Source organism: Pimephales promelas, chromosome 21, assembly GCF_988280905.1.
Source record: "Pimephales promelas chromosome 21, fPimPro1.hap1.1, whole genome shotgun sequence".
In the NCBI taxonomy this organism is placed as follows: Eukaryota; Metazoa; Chordata; class Actinopteri; order Cypriniformes; family Leuciscidae; genus Pimephales; species Pimephales promelas.
Genome location: NC_142789.1, coordinates 6,467,018 through 6,486,958, shown reverse-complemented (window position 1 = coordinate 6,486,958; position 19,941 = coordinate 6,467,018). Strand labels below are relative to the sequence as shown.

The following is a 19,941-nucleotide window of genomic DNA, read 5'->3' as shown; positions in this document are numbered from 1 at the left end:
TGGTTGTGGGACTGGGAGTGCTGTATGTGCAGGAACATCACTGACCTGTTCATGGATATCAGAGTTGAAAGCACAATGTGAATCGCACACACCAGAATCCAAACATTTTTTAGACTAAATGACTTACTAAAGAATCCCTCTTTAGACATTTTTAGTTTGTATTGTATAAGTCTACTAAGTTTCTGAATTAAAGGAACAGCGCACCCCTTAATAAAATTTAATTTCCTTAATCTTATTTTCTTAGAGCGGCTGTCAGGCTCCATAGAGATTTGACGATATTCCAAATCTTCGGAAACCACACGATTGCTTTGTGTTGAGGAGCGGATGGAAATTTACACGTGTTAAGACGTGTTGCACCAGTTTTGACATCAGCGATGGTCACGGATCACTGACGCCAAACCTGGCGTGCCATCTGAATGTACATGCAGCGAATGAGATTTTCAGGAAATAACTATTTACATTTAAGCCTGTACTCTCACACGAGGACTAGGAATTTAGCATGAATCAAAAGAACAACTTTTGTGTGGTCTACTCAAGAAGCCAAAGTTTTGCTGGTTAGCATGTTAGCAGTTAGCAACTCGCAGGGGCATCTAAGGGAAAAAAGGTTCAGTGGGGTTTAAAATCATAGGGGTTTTGACTAAATTTTAAAGAACACTTTATGCCAAAAAGGAAATGTTAGTAAATCGTGGCCACGTTGAACTAATTTTTTCCTTCATTTTGTTAAAAACACAATCAAAACAAAGGAACTAATTATCGTAGCCACAATTTAGTGAAACGAGGGAACAAATTATTTTATAGTGCGCCTGGTTTAATTAAAGTGAGGCAACGTATTAGTTAAACGTGCTGACATATTAGTAAGTCATGGAAACAAATTCTTTCATTCTTAAACCATGTATTTTCCCGAATGTAATGTGCGGGGTTCTGTACCAATCAGCATATTAGAAGTGCTTTTCGAGGATCATGTGACACTGAAGACTGGATATTCACAATATTGAATAGTTCTTTGAAACATTTTCAAGAAGCACTTGAACTTTTTTGATCTTAAAAGGCTTGTAATGTCAAATTAAATTGTAAAACGGTCAACCCTGATACCTTTCCAAACAGACACCCAAAATATTTTCAAATGTATTTATTTAGTTTGAGACGCACATATTTCTTTTACTGGTAGAACGTTTAAATTTGGACCAAAAATGACTTCTCTAAAACAAACAAGCCAAGGCATTCGTATTGACCCTATTGACTTCTATGGGTCTGCGACACCAAATACATCTCACGCCGTGTTTGGGTTTCTAGGAAATGTAGAAACATGCAAGAGGCCAAACTTTTGTTCAGTTCTTTGAAAAGCAAAAACCATAAAATAGCCACTGTAGCTGGAGGCCTGAGCAGAACTGAGCGATTTTGCATTCCAACACTCTTAATCACCGCCGTCAGTTTATCATCCGTTATTAAGATGAAGAGACGGACCTCCCTCTCTCTAATGGGAGGTCAGATTGAGCGCTGGCCAGAGGACAGCGAGCAGGTGAGGCTATGAAGAGGGTCGCAGTGGTGTAAACACTACAGTAACTCACAGCTGTGCATCTCCGCTCAGAGGAGCCATGTATGATAATGCTGTTACCTTCAGAATGTTTGGAAGATGTGTGTGTGTGTGTGTGTACAGGAGAACCACTGGGCCTGCAATGCAGACTTCCGTCCAGCATTAGTTGGAAATACAACAAAAGTTGTCGGATCACTGTGTCAACAAAACATCCATTTACTTACTTGTGTGTGTTTCCTTAAAAACGGTGAGAAAATTCTATATAACAAGGAAAAGGGCGTGTTATACAATTTCCAGTTAATAAGCCCTCATTTTCATTTACTTTATGACCACAATTTTCTGCTTAAAGTTTCATTTGTTAGTGGGAGGTTATTTTACTGCCTATTTAATTGTCTCCTGAATGTTCACTGAGCTCAGTGGTTTAGTTAAAACAAAAATCATTGTAAAATAAAATCAAATATTATCGCTGTGTTTCTGAACGTCATGTCATGATGACAAAAAAGCTCAAAATAAGAATGTAAGAATAAAATAGCACACACACAAAGAGACACGTAGAACACATAAAAGCCTCCAACACTTTTAGAAATGAAGGTTCCGAAAGATTTTCCCAGCAATGGCATTGAATGTTTCCACAAAGAGCCTTTCAGAGATCTACGGAGCCCCTCTAGTCCCACTTTGGTAAAAAAAATTAATTATAACTATCTTGTGGCCTCAAGATAGTAACTCGTGGCCTCAAGATAGTAACTCGTGGCCTCAAGATAGTAACTCGTGGCCTCAAAATAGTAACTCGTGGCCTCAAGATAGTAACTCGTGGCCTCAAGATAGTAACTTGTGGCCTCAAAATAGTAACTCGTGGCCTCAAAATAGTAACTCGTGGCCTCAAGATAGTAACTCGTGGCCTCAAGATAGTAACTCGTGGCCACAAGATAGTAACTCGTGGCCTCAAGATAGTAACTCGTGGCCTCAAGATAGTATCTCGTAGCCACAAGATAGTAACTCGTGGCCACGAGATAGTAACTCGTGGCCACGAGATAGTAACTCGTGGCCTCGAGATAGTAACTCGTGGCCTCGAGATAGTAACTCGTGGCCTCGAGATAGTAACTCGTGGCCACAAGATAGTAACTCGTGGCCACGAGATAGTAACTCGTGGCCTCAAGATAGTATCTCGTGGCCACAAGATAGTAACTCGTGGCCACGAGATAGTAACTCGTGGCCTCGAGATAGTAACTCGTGGCCACGAGATAGTAACTCGTGGCCACGAGATAGTAACTCGTGGCCACGAGATAGTAACTCGTGGCCTCGAGATAGTAACTCGTGGCCTCGAGATAGTAACTCGTGGCCTCGAGATAGTAACTCGTGGCCTCGAGATAGTAACTCGTGGCCTCAAGATAGTAACTCTATCTTGAGGCCACGAGTTACTATCTTGAGGCCACGAGTTAGTATCTTGAGGCCACGAGTTACTATCTTGTGGCCACGAGTTAGTATCTTGTGGCCACGAGTTACTATCTTGAGGCCACGAGTTACTATCTTGAGGCCACAAGATAGTTATAATAAATTTTTTTTACCAAAGTGGGACTAGAGGGGCTCCGTAGAGATCACTTCTTCAAAGAATCTCTTTTTCTTCATGAGGAGAACATTTAAATATTAGAACCTTCTTTTTCCCGCTATAAGAACCTTTTGTGCAGTGAGATGTTTCCATGGATGTTAAACATTCTTCATGAAACCATATAAATGTCAATAAAGAACCTTTATTTTTAAGAGTGAGGTAAAACCTAAAAGTTGTTTTTTTATTAGATTAAAATAAGAAATAAAGTCACATTGTGAGATGTGCCAAAAATTATGATAAATAAAATGTTTCATGTTTTAATCCATAACAAGTTATATATATATAATATATATATATATATATATATATATATATTTAAACTTTAATTTTATCAAATATTACAAACTTATAATTTAATATTCAACAATATTATTGATCTACCTGCATTGACACCATTATTTAAGAACTGAACTGAGCTGGACGATGACATCATGGTTTTCTTCAGAGCTGCTATATATATATATATATATATATATATATATATATATATATAAATGAACTAAATGAATAACTTTTTATACAACAGAAATGAAGCATCACTGAACTGTCTGAAGCTGGACCGTGATGCTACACTGTAAAAAAAAAAATATTGTTGGTTTAACTTAAAAAATGAAGTAACCTGGTTGCCTTAAAATTTTAAATTCATTGAAACTCAAAATATTATGTTATCTGAACTACATAAATTATTTAAGTTGACTTGACAAAAGAAAAAAAAATGTTCTGATTAAAAATCATGAAAATATTTTTTACAGTGTATATTCTTCTGGAAACAAACTTGGTTATCTGAAACAATCTGTCGGCATATTGTAAAAAGCGATCTATAAATAAATATGGCTTGACACACACATATGCATATAACATAAACATATCCAAAACAAATAAGTGGGACATGATATACCACTTGGTGCTTTATCATACAAAAGCATGAGAACTTTCTAGGGAAATCCAGATTATATCTAAAGATGTTCTTTGGCTATTTATCTTCAACAGACGTGAGGCGTCTTCAGAGATAAAGTCAGATTGATAGTGATATTGTGTTGAACAAAGGGTCAAATGATCTGTGTTAGTCCTATTGTGAACAGCATGAAACAGATGTTTTTGCTATCATTGTGGAATCGCTTTATCACATGAGAATATGATGACAGATTTATAATTATCTTAGCGCAAGCCGTTTTATTAAAGCCATTTCTTCAGACCGAATGAATCTTTTAAACCATTTTTGGACACCAATGTAGCGAGGTTAAAGAATAATTCAAATCGAACATCTGTTCTGCTTTCTGCTTTGTTTGCGCCATATTCCCGCTCCTGTTAATTGACAAATATTCTGAGATTTATACTTTGTTTCTCAGTTCACAGTAATATTTACATACACAGAAAAGCTCCTCTTGGCATTTTCAAAGTAAGCACAAGTTCATGCTGCCAAGCAGCCAAAAGAGAGACCAATTGTATCAAACTGGCCTAGAAAACCCCACCACAGATTGAATAGGTAAGTCCCCTGCACTGAAAATGTATATAAGCAATTTGCTCGCTTAAATGAATTTGCAGAAAGGTTAAAGTACAGATAGCTTGACTCCAGGGATTACACACTGATATGAGGTGTTTTGAAGAAGAAGTTCGCTTTCAGGACTCAATATCTGCAAAACGTCCCATGTTTTCGGTACCGGGATCGGGGAAAGAACGCTTTAAAAAGCCGCAATCTCACCCGTGGGGACTTATGCCTCATCATTTTCTGCAGACGTTGCATCCCAGATGTTTGTGTGTGAGGATATGTGTGTTCAGGAGGGTGGGGATTGTGAGTGGTCAAATTTGAGAAGTTTGGTGTCAGTGTATTGGATTCCCTCCACTCAGCACACAGTAAATTATTCAGCCGTGGGACTGGCTTGGTTTAGGTTTTTATTAGCTAAAGACCAACTTCATATATTTCTCACTCTGAGTTTATCTCACACTAAACAAACTCATCTTTTATACTGAGATGAGGGTGATTTTGGTTCTTTAGACAGAGAGTGTAATTAAAAGCATAATAAATCAATGGTAGCATAACACTAAAACCCAAAACTAAGTAAAACAAGACAACATGGGCTGTACTAAATCCACAAATGCACAAGTATGCTAATGTTTACTACAGTTTGAAAACTCTGGGCACGAATGGCTGAAATTCCATTAAACAGGATCACTTGGTGTTCACAGAATCAACTGAGGTTGTATTAAAGTCAACAGCACAATCTAAATTTAAAGAATGGTCGTTTCTTCTTAACAGAGCTTTCTTTTCTTATCTTAGCTTGCTCACAGTGCTGCATTGAGTCATTCAAAGCACCTCAGTGATTGTCAGAATTAAATCTTACAATGAATATGGTCCATGGCACAACAGTGTTCACGATTCTGAAAATAGTAAATAAATGAATATTAGTTTAAATGTTATGGAAGCTTGTTTCCGCCATAGAATGAAAAATATAAAAGGTAATTGCGACTTTTTATCTCACAATTCTGACTTTTTTTCTCACAATTGTGAGTTTACTTCTCGCAATTCTGACATTATTTCTCAGAATTGCGAGATGGAAAGTCAGAATTGCGAGATATAAAGTCAGAATTGCGTGATATAAAGTCAGAATTGCGAGTTATGAAGTCAGAATTGCGAGTTATAAAGTCAGAATTGCGAGATATGAAGTCAGAATTCCGAGTTATAAAGTCAGAAATGCATGATATAAAGTCAGAATTGTGAGATTTAAACTATTCTGAGGGGGAAAAAAGTCTCTCACAATTCTGAGAAAAGATGTCAGAATTTCGACATATAAACTCGCAATTTTGTGTTATAAAGTCAGAATTGCGAGATTTAAACTCGCAATTGTGAGAAGAAAAGTCAGAATTGTGAGATAAAAAGTCGCACTTCTGTCTTTTTTTCTCAGAATTGCGACTTTATATCACGCAATTCTGACTTTATATCTCGCAATTCTGACTTTATAACACGCAATTCTGACTTTATAACACGCAATTCTGACTTTATAACTCGCAATTAAAAAAAGTCACAATTATTTATTTTATTTTTTATTCAGTGGCGGAAACAAGCTTAAAATATGCCACATTCTTTGAAACCAAATCTTTTATTTAAGGTGGTTTCATATGGTTCTGTAAATCAAACAAAAAGCATATACTGAATATAGAAAAATATATATATTTGCCTTACACCTTGAATATGGTCACGCTGTGTGGCTGTAATGAGCACACGATGATAAAGGATTAAAAACACACAGTCTTTTAATAATAATTCCAAGAGAATACAAGCAGTAGAACAGAATAACACAACCACGTTTAACTAAAATTACATCGGACAATGAACAGAGGAAACTTCTAGACAAAAATATTTTCAAGATTTGTTATCACAACATTTTTTCTTTTGTCAAATCAACTTAAATCATTTATTTAGTTGAGATAACTTATTATTTTGAGTTTCTGATGATTAAATTAATCTCCTTCATTGTATCAACTCACTTTTTCCAGTTAAATCAACTTAAAATTTTAAGGCAACCAGGTTACTTACTTTTTTAAGTTAAACCAACAATATTTTTTTACAGTGAACAGAAGAACAGGTGAGGAACAGGTGAGATGTTGACGGAAGAAGCCAGGTTATGGCGATGGGAGGAGACGAGAGGAGGAACAGGAGGAAGGCCCATCGTAGGGTTGAGAGAGGGAGGAGCAATGGTGGTGACTTAGCAGGCAGACCCAGGGGGAAGACAGACAGACACTGAGCCAATGGAGGTGGAGACCCAGGCGGAGCCGCGGTGACAAATGTCTGGGGTGGAGCCATGGTGCCAGAGGACTTAGGTGGAGCCGGACGGTTATTTTCATCTTTGCCAATCTATAACGGCGACCTGCAGGGAGTATAGAAAACTGCGGGAATAGGAAGTGGACTGGCCACTGTCTAGAATCACAGAATGAACTCGACTCAAAGCATTCCTGTTAAAGAAATTCCTTCTTTGTTCTTTACCTATGATCTTCACACTGTTATATAAAAGGACAGCACCGGCTCTATATAAGACTTATTTAAGACTAACAATTCCATCAATGTCTTGTCTATATTAAATTATCTTGATTTTCTCAGACAATATAGGCGCTGTAGTTTCCTTAATACACAAAGCATCTGTGTTCACATCAAAACGCAATCCTTTATCAATAATTGTCCCCAGATATTTAAAACTATCCACAAGTTCCACCTTCTCACTTTTAATTCGGGGGAGGGAGAGGGAGGCTGGGTGCGACCATTGGAGACACAGAAGACTTGGTCCTTGGTCCAAAAAGGGTCCTTGGTTTTGATCTCGAGGTTACGCTGCTAATGCTCTAGGCAGAGCAATCAGCCTTCTGGTAGGATTAGAAACAAACGATCTGTCAATAATAATTCCAAGAGGATACAAGCATTGATTCAACAAGGTGCTGAAAGCATTCTTTAGAAATTTTGGCCCATATTGATAGGATAGCATCTTGCAGTTGATGGAGATTTGTGGGATGCACATCCAAGGCACAAAGCTCCCGTTCTACCACATCCCAAAGATGCTCTATTGGGTTGAGATCTGGTGACTATTACCCATTTTCCACCAAAAAAGAACTGGTTCGGAACTGGTACTGGTTCAAAGTTGGTTCGGAGTTGGTTCAACTTGCGAACCCGTTCAGAACCTGTTTGTTTTTCCACTGACTACAGCGCCCAGGGAACGACGTTGTTACGTCACTGTGTATATGGCCATACGTCTTATCTAGAAACGCTATCTCTAACTCGTGTACCAAGAAGGCTTAAAAAACAATTGAAATATGTAAGTCTTTTAATCTTTTTGTTTGATATGTAATCTTTTCTGATAATTATGTATCCCTGTCTTGTGTCTTGTTTTCTTTCCATTTATTTGTTCTATATTGTGACTGTTTTCTTCTTTGCTTATAATGTTTTCAATAAAAAAAAATAAAATAGGAACGCTTGCGCCAACTTCAAGCATAACAATTACAAAGGCGGACACCATCGTGTTTCTGCAAATGTTTCTCCTGGCTTTGCGATCCTATATTATGGTCAGAAAAGATGTTTCGAACACATCTAAACCCATCCCAGCCCCCGACGTAAGCATGACGTGGTAAAAGAACGGTTCTAGTCCAGCAAAGAGTTGGTGCCGCTTTGGAACCAGTTCTCCTGGCCGAGAACCGGTTCTTTGGCTGTCGAAACACAAAGAAGTGATTCGCGTGCAGGCACCGGCTACGGACCGGCTCTCAAAATGCTTTGGTGGAAAAGGGGCTTATGGGGGCCGTTTTAGTACAGTGAACTTATTGTCATGTTCAATAAACCAATTTGAAATGATTTGAGCTTTGAGTGCATTATCCTGCTGGAAGTAGCCATCAGAGAATGGGTACATGCTGGCCATAAAGGGATGGACATGGTCAGAAACAATGCTCAGGTAGGCCGTGGCATTTAAACGATGCCCAATTGGCACTAAGGGGCCTAAAGTGTGCCAAGAAAACATCCGCCACACCATTACACCACCACCACCAGCCTGCACAGTGGTAACAAGGCATGATGGATCCATGTTCTCATTCCGTTTACACCAAATTCTGACTCTACCATCTGAATATCTCAACAGAAATCGAGACGCATCAGACCAGGCAACATTTTTCCAGTCTTTAACTGTCCAATTTTGGTGAGCTCTTGCAAATTGTAGCCTCTTTTTCCTATTTGTAGTGGAGATGAGTGGTACCCGGTGGGGTCTTCTGCTGTTGTAGCCCATCTGCCTCAAGGTTGTGCGTGTTGTGGCTTCACAAATGCTTTGCTGCATACCTCGGTTGTAACGAGTGGTTATTTCAGTCAAAGTTGCTTTTCTATCAGCCACAAAACATATTTTTTAGTTACCAAGTTTGTAAAAACAAACAAATGTTACAGTAATGCACTTACAATGGAAGACTAAGCAGCAAGTTACTCTGTCCCACAAAAAACATTCATATACAAGACAAAATTATAGTTATAAGCAGTGATGGAAATGGCCGATATTCCCTGGAGGGACCCTAGTTAGTAACATACCGTATTTTATATATTTTAAAAATAGGTGCAGAAAAGCCCACTATATTTTTTTTATAAAAATTCCAACGCTATCTCACGAGTCAAGAACAATTCGTATGAATTCGTACGTGTGAGTAAAAGGTGGCTAATTCATCTAATTCGTCTAAACCCCAGTGATGCGTAGGTTTAGGGGCGGGGTCAGGGTTGGTCATTTGTACGAATTCGTATGAATTCGCATAAATTAGCCGTGTAAATTCAGTAAACCCAGAAACTTTCACATGATACATGCAAGAATAGCATGCAGGGACCAACATGACATCATGACTTTTGCGTAAACATATACGCCACTTTCGAGTCAGGTGGCGTGTTATCTTCACGCATTTTGTGCTATCCGCGTGTATCCACGTGTATGCGTATATGTCTACGCCATTAACGTCCGCGTCATTCCGCGTGTCTGTACACGCAGTCAAATCTCCAGTCATAAATGCCATTAACCCCAGTGACGGTTAAGTTTAGGGATGGGGTTGAGGTAAGTCATATCTTTTTTTTACCTATGGTAAGGGAACAGTCATAAATGCCATTAACCCCAGTGACGGTTAGGTTTAGGGACGGGGTTGAGGTAAGTCATATATTTATATAACGTTAAATCAACGGTGTTCATAAACACGCTGAAAGGCGATTATGCGTCTTGATAGCACGCCAAAAATGGAAATACGAATTGGCGTGTCATACACACGCTACTTCATGAGATCAGTCTGCAGGGACATGACATAACTATCCACAAGGTATACTGTTTGCATATTGTACACTCCGCCCATAGGAGTTATGTTATGCATTACCTGCCGACTGTAAAACAAATGAAAACGATTAGTTCTTGGTTTCAGTAAATGTACACTCTGGACATCATTTCATTGGACATCTAGTTCATTATGTCCATTAGGTTAAGTAGATAGAGGACGTCAATAGTGCTGTCCATCACACACCCACTCTGAACCATCACCAGCAGACATAAGCAGCTATAAATCTTCATTATTTATCAACACAGACTTCATTAATGTCACATCTTGGACTTTGGAGAGCCAGCCGAATAAAAGTCCCACAGTCACTTTCATTATAACTAAGGACGTGCCGTCTTACAGGCCCTTGAGCGGCTTATCAAACTGCCAGCTATAATGGAGAGAGGCTTTTAACATACTCTGATATCAGAAACATTTCTAAAAGTGCACATCCATTAAAGCCGGGTGCATATATCTCAGGTCAGAGTTGAAGAGATTGTCAGCTGGTTTATGAAGAAAACAGCTCCACGAGAGCCACTCTCTCCCTTCTGATCTGCACATTTATCACAGAGTAGGTTGCTGCCATCAGGAACTGCAGAATCGGACTCTTGACTCGGAAGAATGATGCCCCTGACGCACAAGAGCTCTGGGTCGATGCTAACTGTTTTTGGGCTTCCGCTGAGACGGAGGCGTTTCTACATTTAATATGCTGAGCGAGCTTCTCTCCCAGATCTCCTAATGTAGTGAACACACCAGGATATGGATACCATATTTAGAAATAGTTTTTTTCTTTCATCTGCCAAACCAAGTAGCCTTTTGAATTGAAATTCAGCACTTCTGACAAAGATGAACCTGTATTCCAACTTATGCATTCAATTGTAAGGAAATCAAGCCAGCGAGTTGATCAATAAAAGCAGAGTGGCAAAAGAAAGTTCATGTCAGCTTCTTTTTCCAGCAAACCCATTAGAACGAAAGGTCACAAGAAACTGCAGGACAGATACTTCATATTACAATCCTCTGCTTGTTTTAGAGGTAAACCAATTATTATTGTGACATCAAGGACCAAGCTTAATTGCATATATATACAGTATATATATATATATATATATATATATGAAGAGTTCAGATGCAAAAGCCTCTAAATGCCATTTGAAATTTTCTTCTTTAATGATGATTTTTATCAAACTTGTACATTTAAGTTCAGTAATTTCACTTAGGCTAAATAACAATTAATAGGTAATTATCTTTGCCATTTAAGTGAAATCACTGAACTTCAATATACAAGCTTGATAAAAATGATCATCCTAGAAGAAAATTTCAAATGGCACTTAGAGGTTTTTGCATCTGAACTCTTCATATATAGACCATTTCACAAGATGTAAACAACACTGGTCCAGAAGCACTTTCTGTTTCAGTTTGTAACTGTTTTCTTTATTTCACATGTAAAGAAAATATCTTAAAGATGTTTGTTTAACTTTTTGATTCAGTTTTAAATGTTCTGTTGGTTGTATTTTATCCCAGCTTTTGTGTAGTGTTAAAAAACTGAAACAGGAAGTGCTTCTGGACCAGTGTTGTTTACATCTTGTGAAATGGTCTATATAAGAGTTCAGATGCAAAATGCCATTTGAAATTTTCTTTTTTTAATGATGATTTTTATCAAACTTGTATATTTAAGTTCAGTAATTTCAATTAAATGGCAATGATAATTACCTATTAATTGTTATTTAAGTGAAATTACTGAACTTAAATATAAAAGTTTGATAAAAATCATCATTAAAGAAGAAAATTTCAAATGGCATTTAGAGGCTTTTGCATCTGAACTCTTCATATATATATATATATATATATATATATATATATATATATATATATATATATATATATATATATATATTAAATTGCAATATTTATACGTCCTCCAGATTGTTTTTAACCCCGTCACGCCATACCAAAGAGTATAGAAGAACAAGAGGCGAAACTCTGATGCTTTTTTGGTAACAGGCACTAGATGGCGCTTCGGTAGCGCGGCAGCCATATCGGGGTGAAAATTCCAACTGGAGTTACTGGACAAGAGCACAGATAACAGATAACATTTTTTGAGGTAGTTTTTTCTTGCATTAGTGAGTATTTCCATTGTATGCAACTTTACACTTTTACAACTATTATTAGTTACCAAGTCCACTAGGCCTGAAATATATTTTGGACGTTTTAATCCCCTGGATCATGCTACAAACATGATGATCATTGATGCGCTGTGTCCGTTATCCTATAACTAATTGCCACTTTGGACATTGGCTGTGTTTCTTTGTTTGTTTACATGGTCTTGCGTCATTAATATAAGATATTAGTACTGCAAAAAAAAAAAAAAAACAAAAAAAAAAAAACAGTTTACTGTAAAGCTATTCTATTGCTGTTATATATTTATTGTCAAACATTTACATTTTAGTACAACATTCATTTGCTGAATTTATTTCATTGATAACTTATTTTTGTAAGTAACGTTATGTGTACCTCCCGGGAAACGGTCTATGTTATTATAACTTTATGAACTGATATCACTTTATTCTTACCTATCACACTTAATGTGGAGAGTAATATAATGAATTAAATCTTCCCTGTCTCAAGTTGTGTGGGGGCCCGGTTAAGTAGCAACTTCTTTTTTAACTGCTATAAACTGTTGTGAGTTAAATAATCACCTAGCCTAATTATTTCAACCTAAAAATGATCTCTGCACTGGACTAAATATATGTAGGCCTATATTATATGAATGCCGAGTCGCTTTCACCCCGAAATGGCGGAAGCGTAGGGCTGCTGCTGGGCGCTGGTGTTGCAATGGAACGTTCTTTTGGCTTTCACTTCTTGTCAATATAGGCCTACGTTCTTTTGCCATACTATTTACCCCCTATAATAATGGATCAATCCCTCATCCCTGTGGCATCTCATCCAGGAAGTGACATCCCACAAGACAAGTCTCTTGAACATGCTGCAAAGAAAGGCAAGTGTCAGTTTCTTTTCTTACCTATATTTCATGTTTTTCACTGTCGGATTAAGATTGTCAGGCTCAACATTTCAACTCAGTTGTATGACTAACTGATAGTAAACAACGGTTTAAGAAGAATTAAATAATAGTTTTGCTTTTGCAAAACATTACAATTTTATGATGTCCTAAATGTCATGTGGTGCTACTGTCTGAGCTACGGAGTTATGGCTATACTGTTAGCCAAAAACTTCAACCCGGTCACATTTTTTTATTAAAACAGGGTTGAATCGTTGTAACAGGGTTGAATGTTTGACACTTCTTAGTAGATTACTATTGTCGACTTGTTGTATTGTGATGTGAACTGTCAGAAATAATCGATTATGCTATTTTATTTTCAATCTTTTGAGTATAAAAATACAGTACATAAATAATCTCACCCCTAAAAATAAAAATCACTGGGGCATAAGCAGATTCTACAGAAACGTTCGAATGAAATCACAAGCGTATTTGCAACTCGCTAAAATGTAAAGTAGTTATGAACTGCAATGAGAGTGTGTTGAAAAGGTGTAGCTCACAAGGGATCATCATATTTGGGGATCATCATCATTCATTCTTTTTTGATGTTACTTGATATCAAAAAGTTGAAAACCCCTGCTGCCGTAGCTACACCATTGCTTCAAAAGCATCTTGGGAGAAAGTATTTAATGTAAAACATTAAACACTTCACCTTTAAAATCCGGATTTCACTGCCAGTGCTGTAGGAGCTGTAATCCGTTAAATAAAAGAAATGGAACTCTAGTTTCCAGCTCATTATTACAGTCACATGATGTCACCATGAGCCAAATTTCACATAACAACCATAGTTAGTCCCACGAGTGAGAGAGGCTGGTTCTCTCAACATTTTCTTTCGTGTTTTAAGCTCTATCGAGTTTAATTCATTCTTATCATTTATTGTCATCATATTTGAATAGGAAATTACTAAGAACGCCCCGATTTTTCAAATTCAGAAAATGTGTTAAGTGTTTCCAAATGGGTATTATTATTGGATGAAATATATAAAAACCTGTAGCTCATCTTTACAGAAGAAGTTGATTTGCAACTTCAATATCATGATCAAATTATTAGCAGATTGAGAAGGCCCAGATGAGGACATGTCTGCTAATTACACCGTTTGGCTTGTAGCCTGGTGGACATAATTGACACATTTTTTTTTTGGTTTCTGTGGTTGTCAACAGAGTAAATGCCAAAGCAAACACATCAATCTCCCAGATTCTTGTGCTTTCCAGCTGCCGAGACCAAATAAACTGCAAACAGCTGTTTCTCACATCTCATTAATTATTTAAAAGCCTCCCAGTAAACGCTGTGCTAATCACCTGTAAATACGGTCCAGTGAACTCAACGGGTCTCTAATAAAATCCCAACACCTTGGAACGGTCTTCATAATAGAGCTGGTGATAATGGAGCTGTGTTGCTTTTAACACACACATACATGAGGAGACTCTCACTACTGTTTGATTTCCAGCTCTGAGCTTGCCACACACACACACACCTCTACTTTCTGCCAGACAAGACCACCCCAGAAACCAGTAATTATATATTCTCCCTGAATAGAACAAATGGAAACTGCTAAACAAATCTATTTGAGGCCCAGACCTCTAATATCAACTCAACTGCTCTAACAAATTAAAGTTGGGGGCCCCATATTAAGCTTTACAGGAATGTGTTTTTTAAATGATTTCCAAACTACGGACATATTTTGGCATTTGAAATGGTGAGTGATTCATGCAATCGTAATCATTTGACATGAGTGGCCTATTTGAATTCTATTAGGCTTATTTTCCCTCAAAAAAAAAAAAAAAAAAAAAAAATGGCAGTGGTTTAACAGCGCCATCTTGTGGCTACATTAAGATCTCACCACAACGTTCGTCATGTGCTATACTTGTGCATTCAACAAACATCTCGCACTATATATATATATATATATATATATATATATATGAAGAGTTCAGATGCAAAAGCCTCTAAGTGCCATTTGAAATTTTCTTCTAGAAAGATCATTTTTTATCAAGTTGTTTATTTAAGTTCAGTGATTCCACTTAAATGGCAATGATAATTACCTATTAATTGTTATTTAAGTGAAATTACTGAACTTAAATATACAAGTCTGATAAAAATCATCATTAAAGAAGAAAATTTGAAATGGCATTTAGAGGCTTTTGCATCTGAACTCTTCATATATATATATATATATATATATATATATATATATATATATATATATACTGTATATAGCAGTTGAGTCGATGTAGCTATATTGATAGTGTATTCTTGTAAAGCCTTTAGATTAAGCTGCCACTTAACAATAAACAATGGCAATGTTGAAACAGAACAATACTTAAAACAGCAAGAAAATTTATAAAATATGTCATTAAAATATCAAATGGCCAACAAATCGGCTAATTTGTCATTGATTTTTCCATATTCTAATTCTATCTGTTCAACTACTGCCATGTTGTGCTATGGGCTTATGGGTTTTATGTCCAATTTGAGTGTAAGGTGACCAGATTTCTGACATGGAAACTGAGATGTCCTACTGGTAAAAATATCACTGAAATCTCATTTGTTATTATCTATTAATTAAAAAAAGGCAATGTTTTTTTTTATTGTTGTGGGTTCCCTATATTATTATTAACATGAATAATTATTATACTGTAATTAAATGGATAATTAATAAGTTATGACAAGTTTTTAAATGATTTAGATGTTTATAGGCTACTGTATACAGCTATTACAACTTTTTTACTTCAAATGATGCATTTTGTTTGTGCTTGAAAATTACTCTTGCTACCATTAATTGGGCTTGCAAGTTTCCTTAGGGTTATAAAGCAGAAAGTAGCCTGTGTGTGGGCTCTATGCACGGCGGTATTTCCGGTGAAGCATTAGGGATGCTCGAAAAAAAAAAAAAAAAAAAAAAAAAATTAGGGATGCTCGATAACTTCCGCCGATCGTAGAGTCCAATGCAATACCGAGAATTTATATTGAATTTTATACTCCATGGTTATAGCCTACTAAAGAAACGTTAGTCACAAAAACAGATAAAACAGACACCCCTCGTTGTGTTTATGCTTCTTTTTAAAATTATATTAAATAAATATAACTATATATAAAATTACATCTAAACGTACGTTTCATTTCAAAGACTGGAGGACAGTAAATTTTGAAGACTCTGCCATAATCCCGTTTTCCTCGGTTTTCCTCCGCTTTAATCTCCACAACCGGAAATGGACGAGCATCCTTACATCAAATGCGGAATTTTGTGAACTTTTGGGGGAGTTTCATTGTGCAAAACAATCCCGCCCCCCGTTGAGGTTTTGTTATAAAGCACATACAGACAGTATTACTTTAATTTAACATAAATAGTTAGTATGTTACAACCTTCAAAAAGCGATAACGATGTTTGTTTTGATATTTGAGGACACCGGCGCTCTGCTCTCGTAGTCAGTGTAGCTCACAGCGCCTCCTGCTGGTGAGAAGAATCACTACACGACTGACCCTATAGCCAGCAGGCTGCTGTGTATTAGTCTGGATTTTATGCAATGTTTTAATGTTTCATGTGGCTAACATTAATGGCCAATTTCAGACAAGGCGACTAGTCCCATACTAAAATGCATGTTTGAGCTGTTTTAACTGAAAGCAATGAGCACATCTCTTAAAATATGTCAGTGTCACTGTTTTGTCTGAAGATGCACACCAGTAAATGCATGTTTATAAAACTAGGTCCTAATTGAACTAAAGCCTAATCCTGGCTTTATCTAAGACCTGTCTGTGAAACCAGGCCTAAGACACATTGTAATAAATAAGCAGAAAATACTCTGTGTCAAACACATAAGGAGTACATCCAGAGATTATTTTATTTTTAATCTTAATACATTTATGAGAGCAATATACAATATGAACACATCGAATTCTAGGGGACGTATCAGGTCACAGCTTTGGGGGTCCCGTTATTCTCCAGCCTTCTGTTTTTCCAACCTTGGTGAGCATAGCCACAGTTCCCAGACCTAAACACGCTGCAGTACCTGTGATGGCACTGTGTGCTAAACATTCAAAACAGCAACAAAACCTTGTTAGATTATTCCGTCACGAAAAGGAAAATATTAAAAAGCGGCAAGCGCATGTGAATACTGTACTTACTTCGTGCCCCGAGGAAAACGCCTGAAGCACACCCACCAATGAAATAGTTAGTTGGGTCCTCAGGTGCATCTCGGGCATGTGCACTTAGACAAGTGGCCATTCCAAAGATGGCACCCATGGCAGCTGAAGGGGTAGCAAACAGGAAATTCATTATTACAGCAAGTGTATGTGTTCGCATCACACACACACACACAATCTAAACTAAAAACATTCTATTCATGTATCTAATGTTCTGACAGCCTACAATAAAATTGAATATGTAAGTAACTATTCATTGATGAATAAAAGGTTCGAAAGATCGGCATTTATTCAAAACATAAATCTTTACCAACAAATCTTTACTATTAAATTTTTTTTTAATCAATTTAACACATTATTGCTGAATAAAAGTATTCATTTCTTTATAAACAGTAGTTCAAACTCATTCATCAAAATTAACCAATCTTTTTTCGAGTCATTTGGTTCATTCAACGAACAAAATTACTAGATATAAAAGATTAGTTCATTTTGATGAACGAGTTCAAACAGGAGAGTCACGAACGCGCATCACAGAACAGAGCAAGGCGACCATTTGTGCTTATAAAACTTAGTTTTTTTTTTATTTATTTTGAAATGACCCTTATTCTTCGTCTGGTGTCGTTTAAAACCATTTGAAGCTGCACTGAAACTCTCATTTGGACCTTGAACCGTTTGGTCCCCAATGAAGTCAAGTCAGATATATTTATATAGCGCTTTTCACAATACAGATTGTATCAAAGCTGCTTCACAGTATCAATCAAAACAACTTAACAGTGTTTGTTTATTACTGGAAAAAAAAGAGAAAAGAAAAAAAGACATCCAAGTTTGGTAGAGCTGATCAATGGTATGATGGGTCATTTAATTTGAATATCCCCAACTGAGCAAGCCAAAGGCAACAGTGGCAAGGAACCGAAAAACTCCATCAAGTGACCCGATGGTGTCCTAAAACTCCATCAGATGACCCAATGGAGAAAAAAAAAAAAAAACCTTGGGAGTTCCTCTGGCGTTTATGAACTAGAGGCCAAATTTACAGTAACTATGAGATAAAAATGTCATATGAATGCCTGGCTGAAGAGATGCGTCTTTAATCTAATTTTAAACTGGGAGAGTGAGTCTGAGCAACGAACAATATCAGGAAGGCTATTCCAGAGCTTTGGAGCTAAATGTGAAGTCCATTGTATGGAGAAAAATCCTGGAATGTTTTCATCAAAAACCTTAATTTATTTTCGACTGAAGAAAAAAAGACATCTTGGATGACATGAGGGTGAGTAAATTATTAGCAAAAGTTTTTTTTTTTTTAAAGTGAACTAATACTTTAAGACTGGAGTAATGGCTCCATGTGTTATATGTTCAGTATATTCAATATATTTAAAATTATAATAATATTTAACAATATTACTGTTTTTTTTTCTGTATTTGTGATCAAATAAATCCAGGCTTGATGAACATAAGAGATTTATTTAGTAATGGTAGTATGTTTCCAAACTTGTGTGTGTGTGTGTGTGTGCGTGTCATATATATATATATATATATATATATATATATATATATATGCATTTACAGTAAGTAATGAGAAAAGGGGAGGTAGATAAGTTAGGTAACTAACTTCTGTGAACCACTACATGCAAATAGACTTAATTTTCCTCGTATAATTTCGATATAGTTCAAGGAAATCCCTCTGTATGACACTTCTGCTCAGCATACAGTGTGCATAAATCGGAGCACAGATTAATTTTGTCTTACCCATGGTGGCAGTGCCTGATGTTGCTCTGGTCAAAGCCTCGACGGCTGTTTCAGGCTGAAAAGCCACAATGTGGTAGGCAGAACCTACCAGCCCTGCAGAACAACAACAACAGTTTTAAAGGACATTAGATTTTGTGTTATAAAGCAGGACATGATCAGTGACCATCTCGATAACCACTTCTTTGGTCATTTTGAGAGCTATACATTGCCATACAATCAGTAAGTATGAAACAAATAAACAACTGTCGGAAAAAATATGAATATGAGGCATGAGAAAATAGTGCGCTTGTATTCACTACTGACTAACGAGTGTACATGCTAACAGCTTAGCCTTTATGGCGCATAATCAATGCACAGGTTTAAAACTACGCTCAAATGGTCCTTTAGAAACCCTACAGAGCAGACGTCCATCAGACTAACCTATGGCTGTGGCTACTTTCGTGGTGATCCATGTTTTAGCAACGCAGTCTTTGCCCTCTTCTAGATCCCAGTAGCCCATTTCTGTCTCCGCATCAAGGACACCCTGAGATATAGGAGATATCGCGAGAGTTTCTTCACGACCTTCTTCTTCTAGCGCTGTTATGTGGTCTAGTTCAAGAAGTGTTTCTTTGACCCCCGACCCCCGTCGGCGTGGTGTGGAACTGCAACCATAGATCAGTGACTGCAACACATTTCTGGTTTATTTATTTACTTGACAGAAAGCATGTTATGCATAACTAACTACTGACTGTAAGTTACCTGAATATAAACAAGTTCAATTTGCTGGCTTCATTTTGCGATTCAGTTTTAACAACAAATATTTAATAACAATTAAAAAACAGGAAAAATCAGCATACCTGAAAAAAGTATTTATCAACGTCCAAAAAACAACAACAAAAAAAAAACAACATCTAAAACAAACTAAAATATGTCTATTTCTATGTGATACAAATGAACGATATCGCATTGTCATCTAACTTACCCCATTAAATCTCGAAAAGCTAATTAAACCTTTTAAAAAAGTAAAGTAACTCTAAAATCACAATTGGGGTTTGACTCTACGTAATATATGTAAACATCGCTTTAAAT

General features: G+C 36.8%; 1 protein-coding gene across 1 annotated transcript; it reads right to left on the bottom strand.

Moving 5' to 3' along the window:
- Positions 1-16,804: 16,804 nt before the first annotated feature.
- ndufa11 (NADH:ubiquinone oxidoreductase subunit A11) lies at positions 16,805-19,453 on the bottom strand. The gene is made up of 4 exons (XM_039667348.2): positions 19,294-19,453; positions 18,874-18,966; positions 17,113-17,235; positions 16,805-17,015 (listed from the first exon to the last, which is right to left on the bottom strand). The coding sequence occupies exons 1-4, from the start codon at positions 19,370-19,372 to the stop codon at positions 16,903-16,905; spliced, it is 408 nt and encodes a 135-aa protein (XP_039523282.1). The 5' UTR covers positions 19,373-19,453; the 3' UTR covers positions 16,805-16,902.
- Positions 19,454-19,941: the final 488 nt, after the last annotated feature.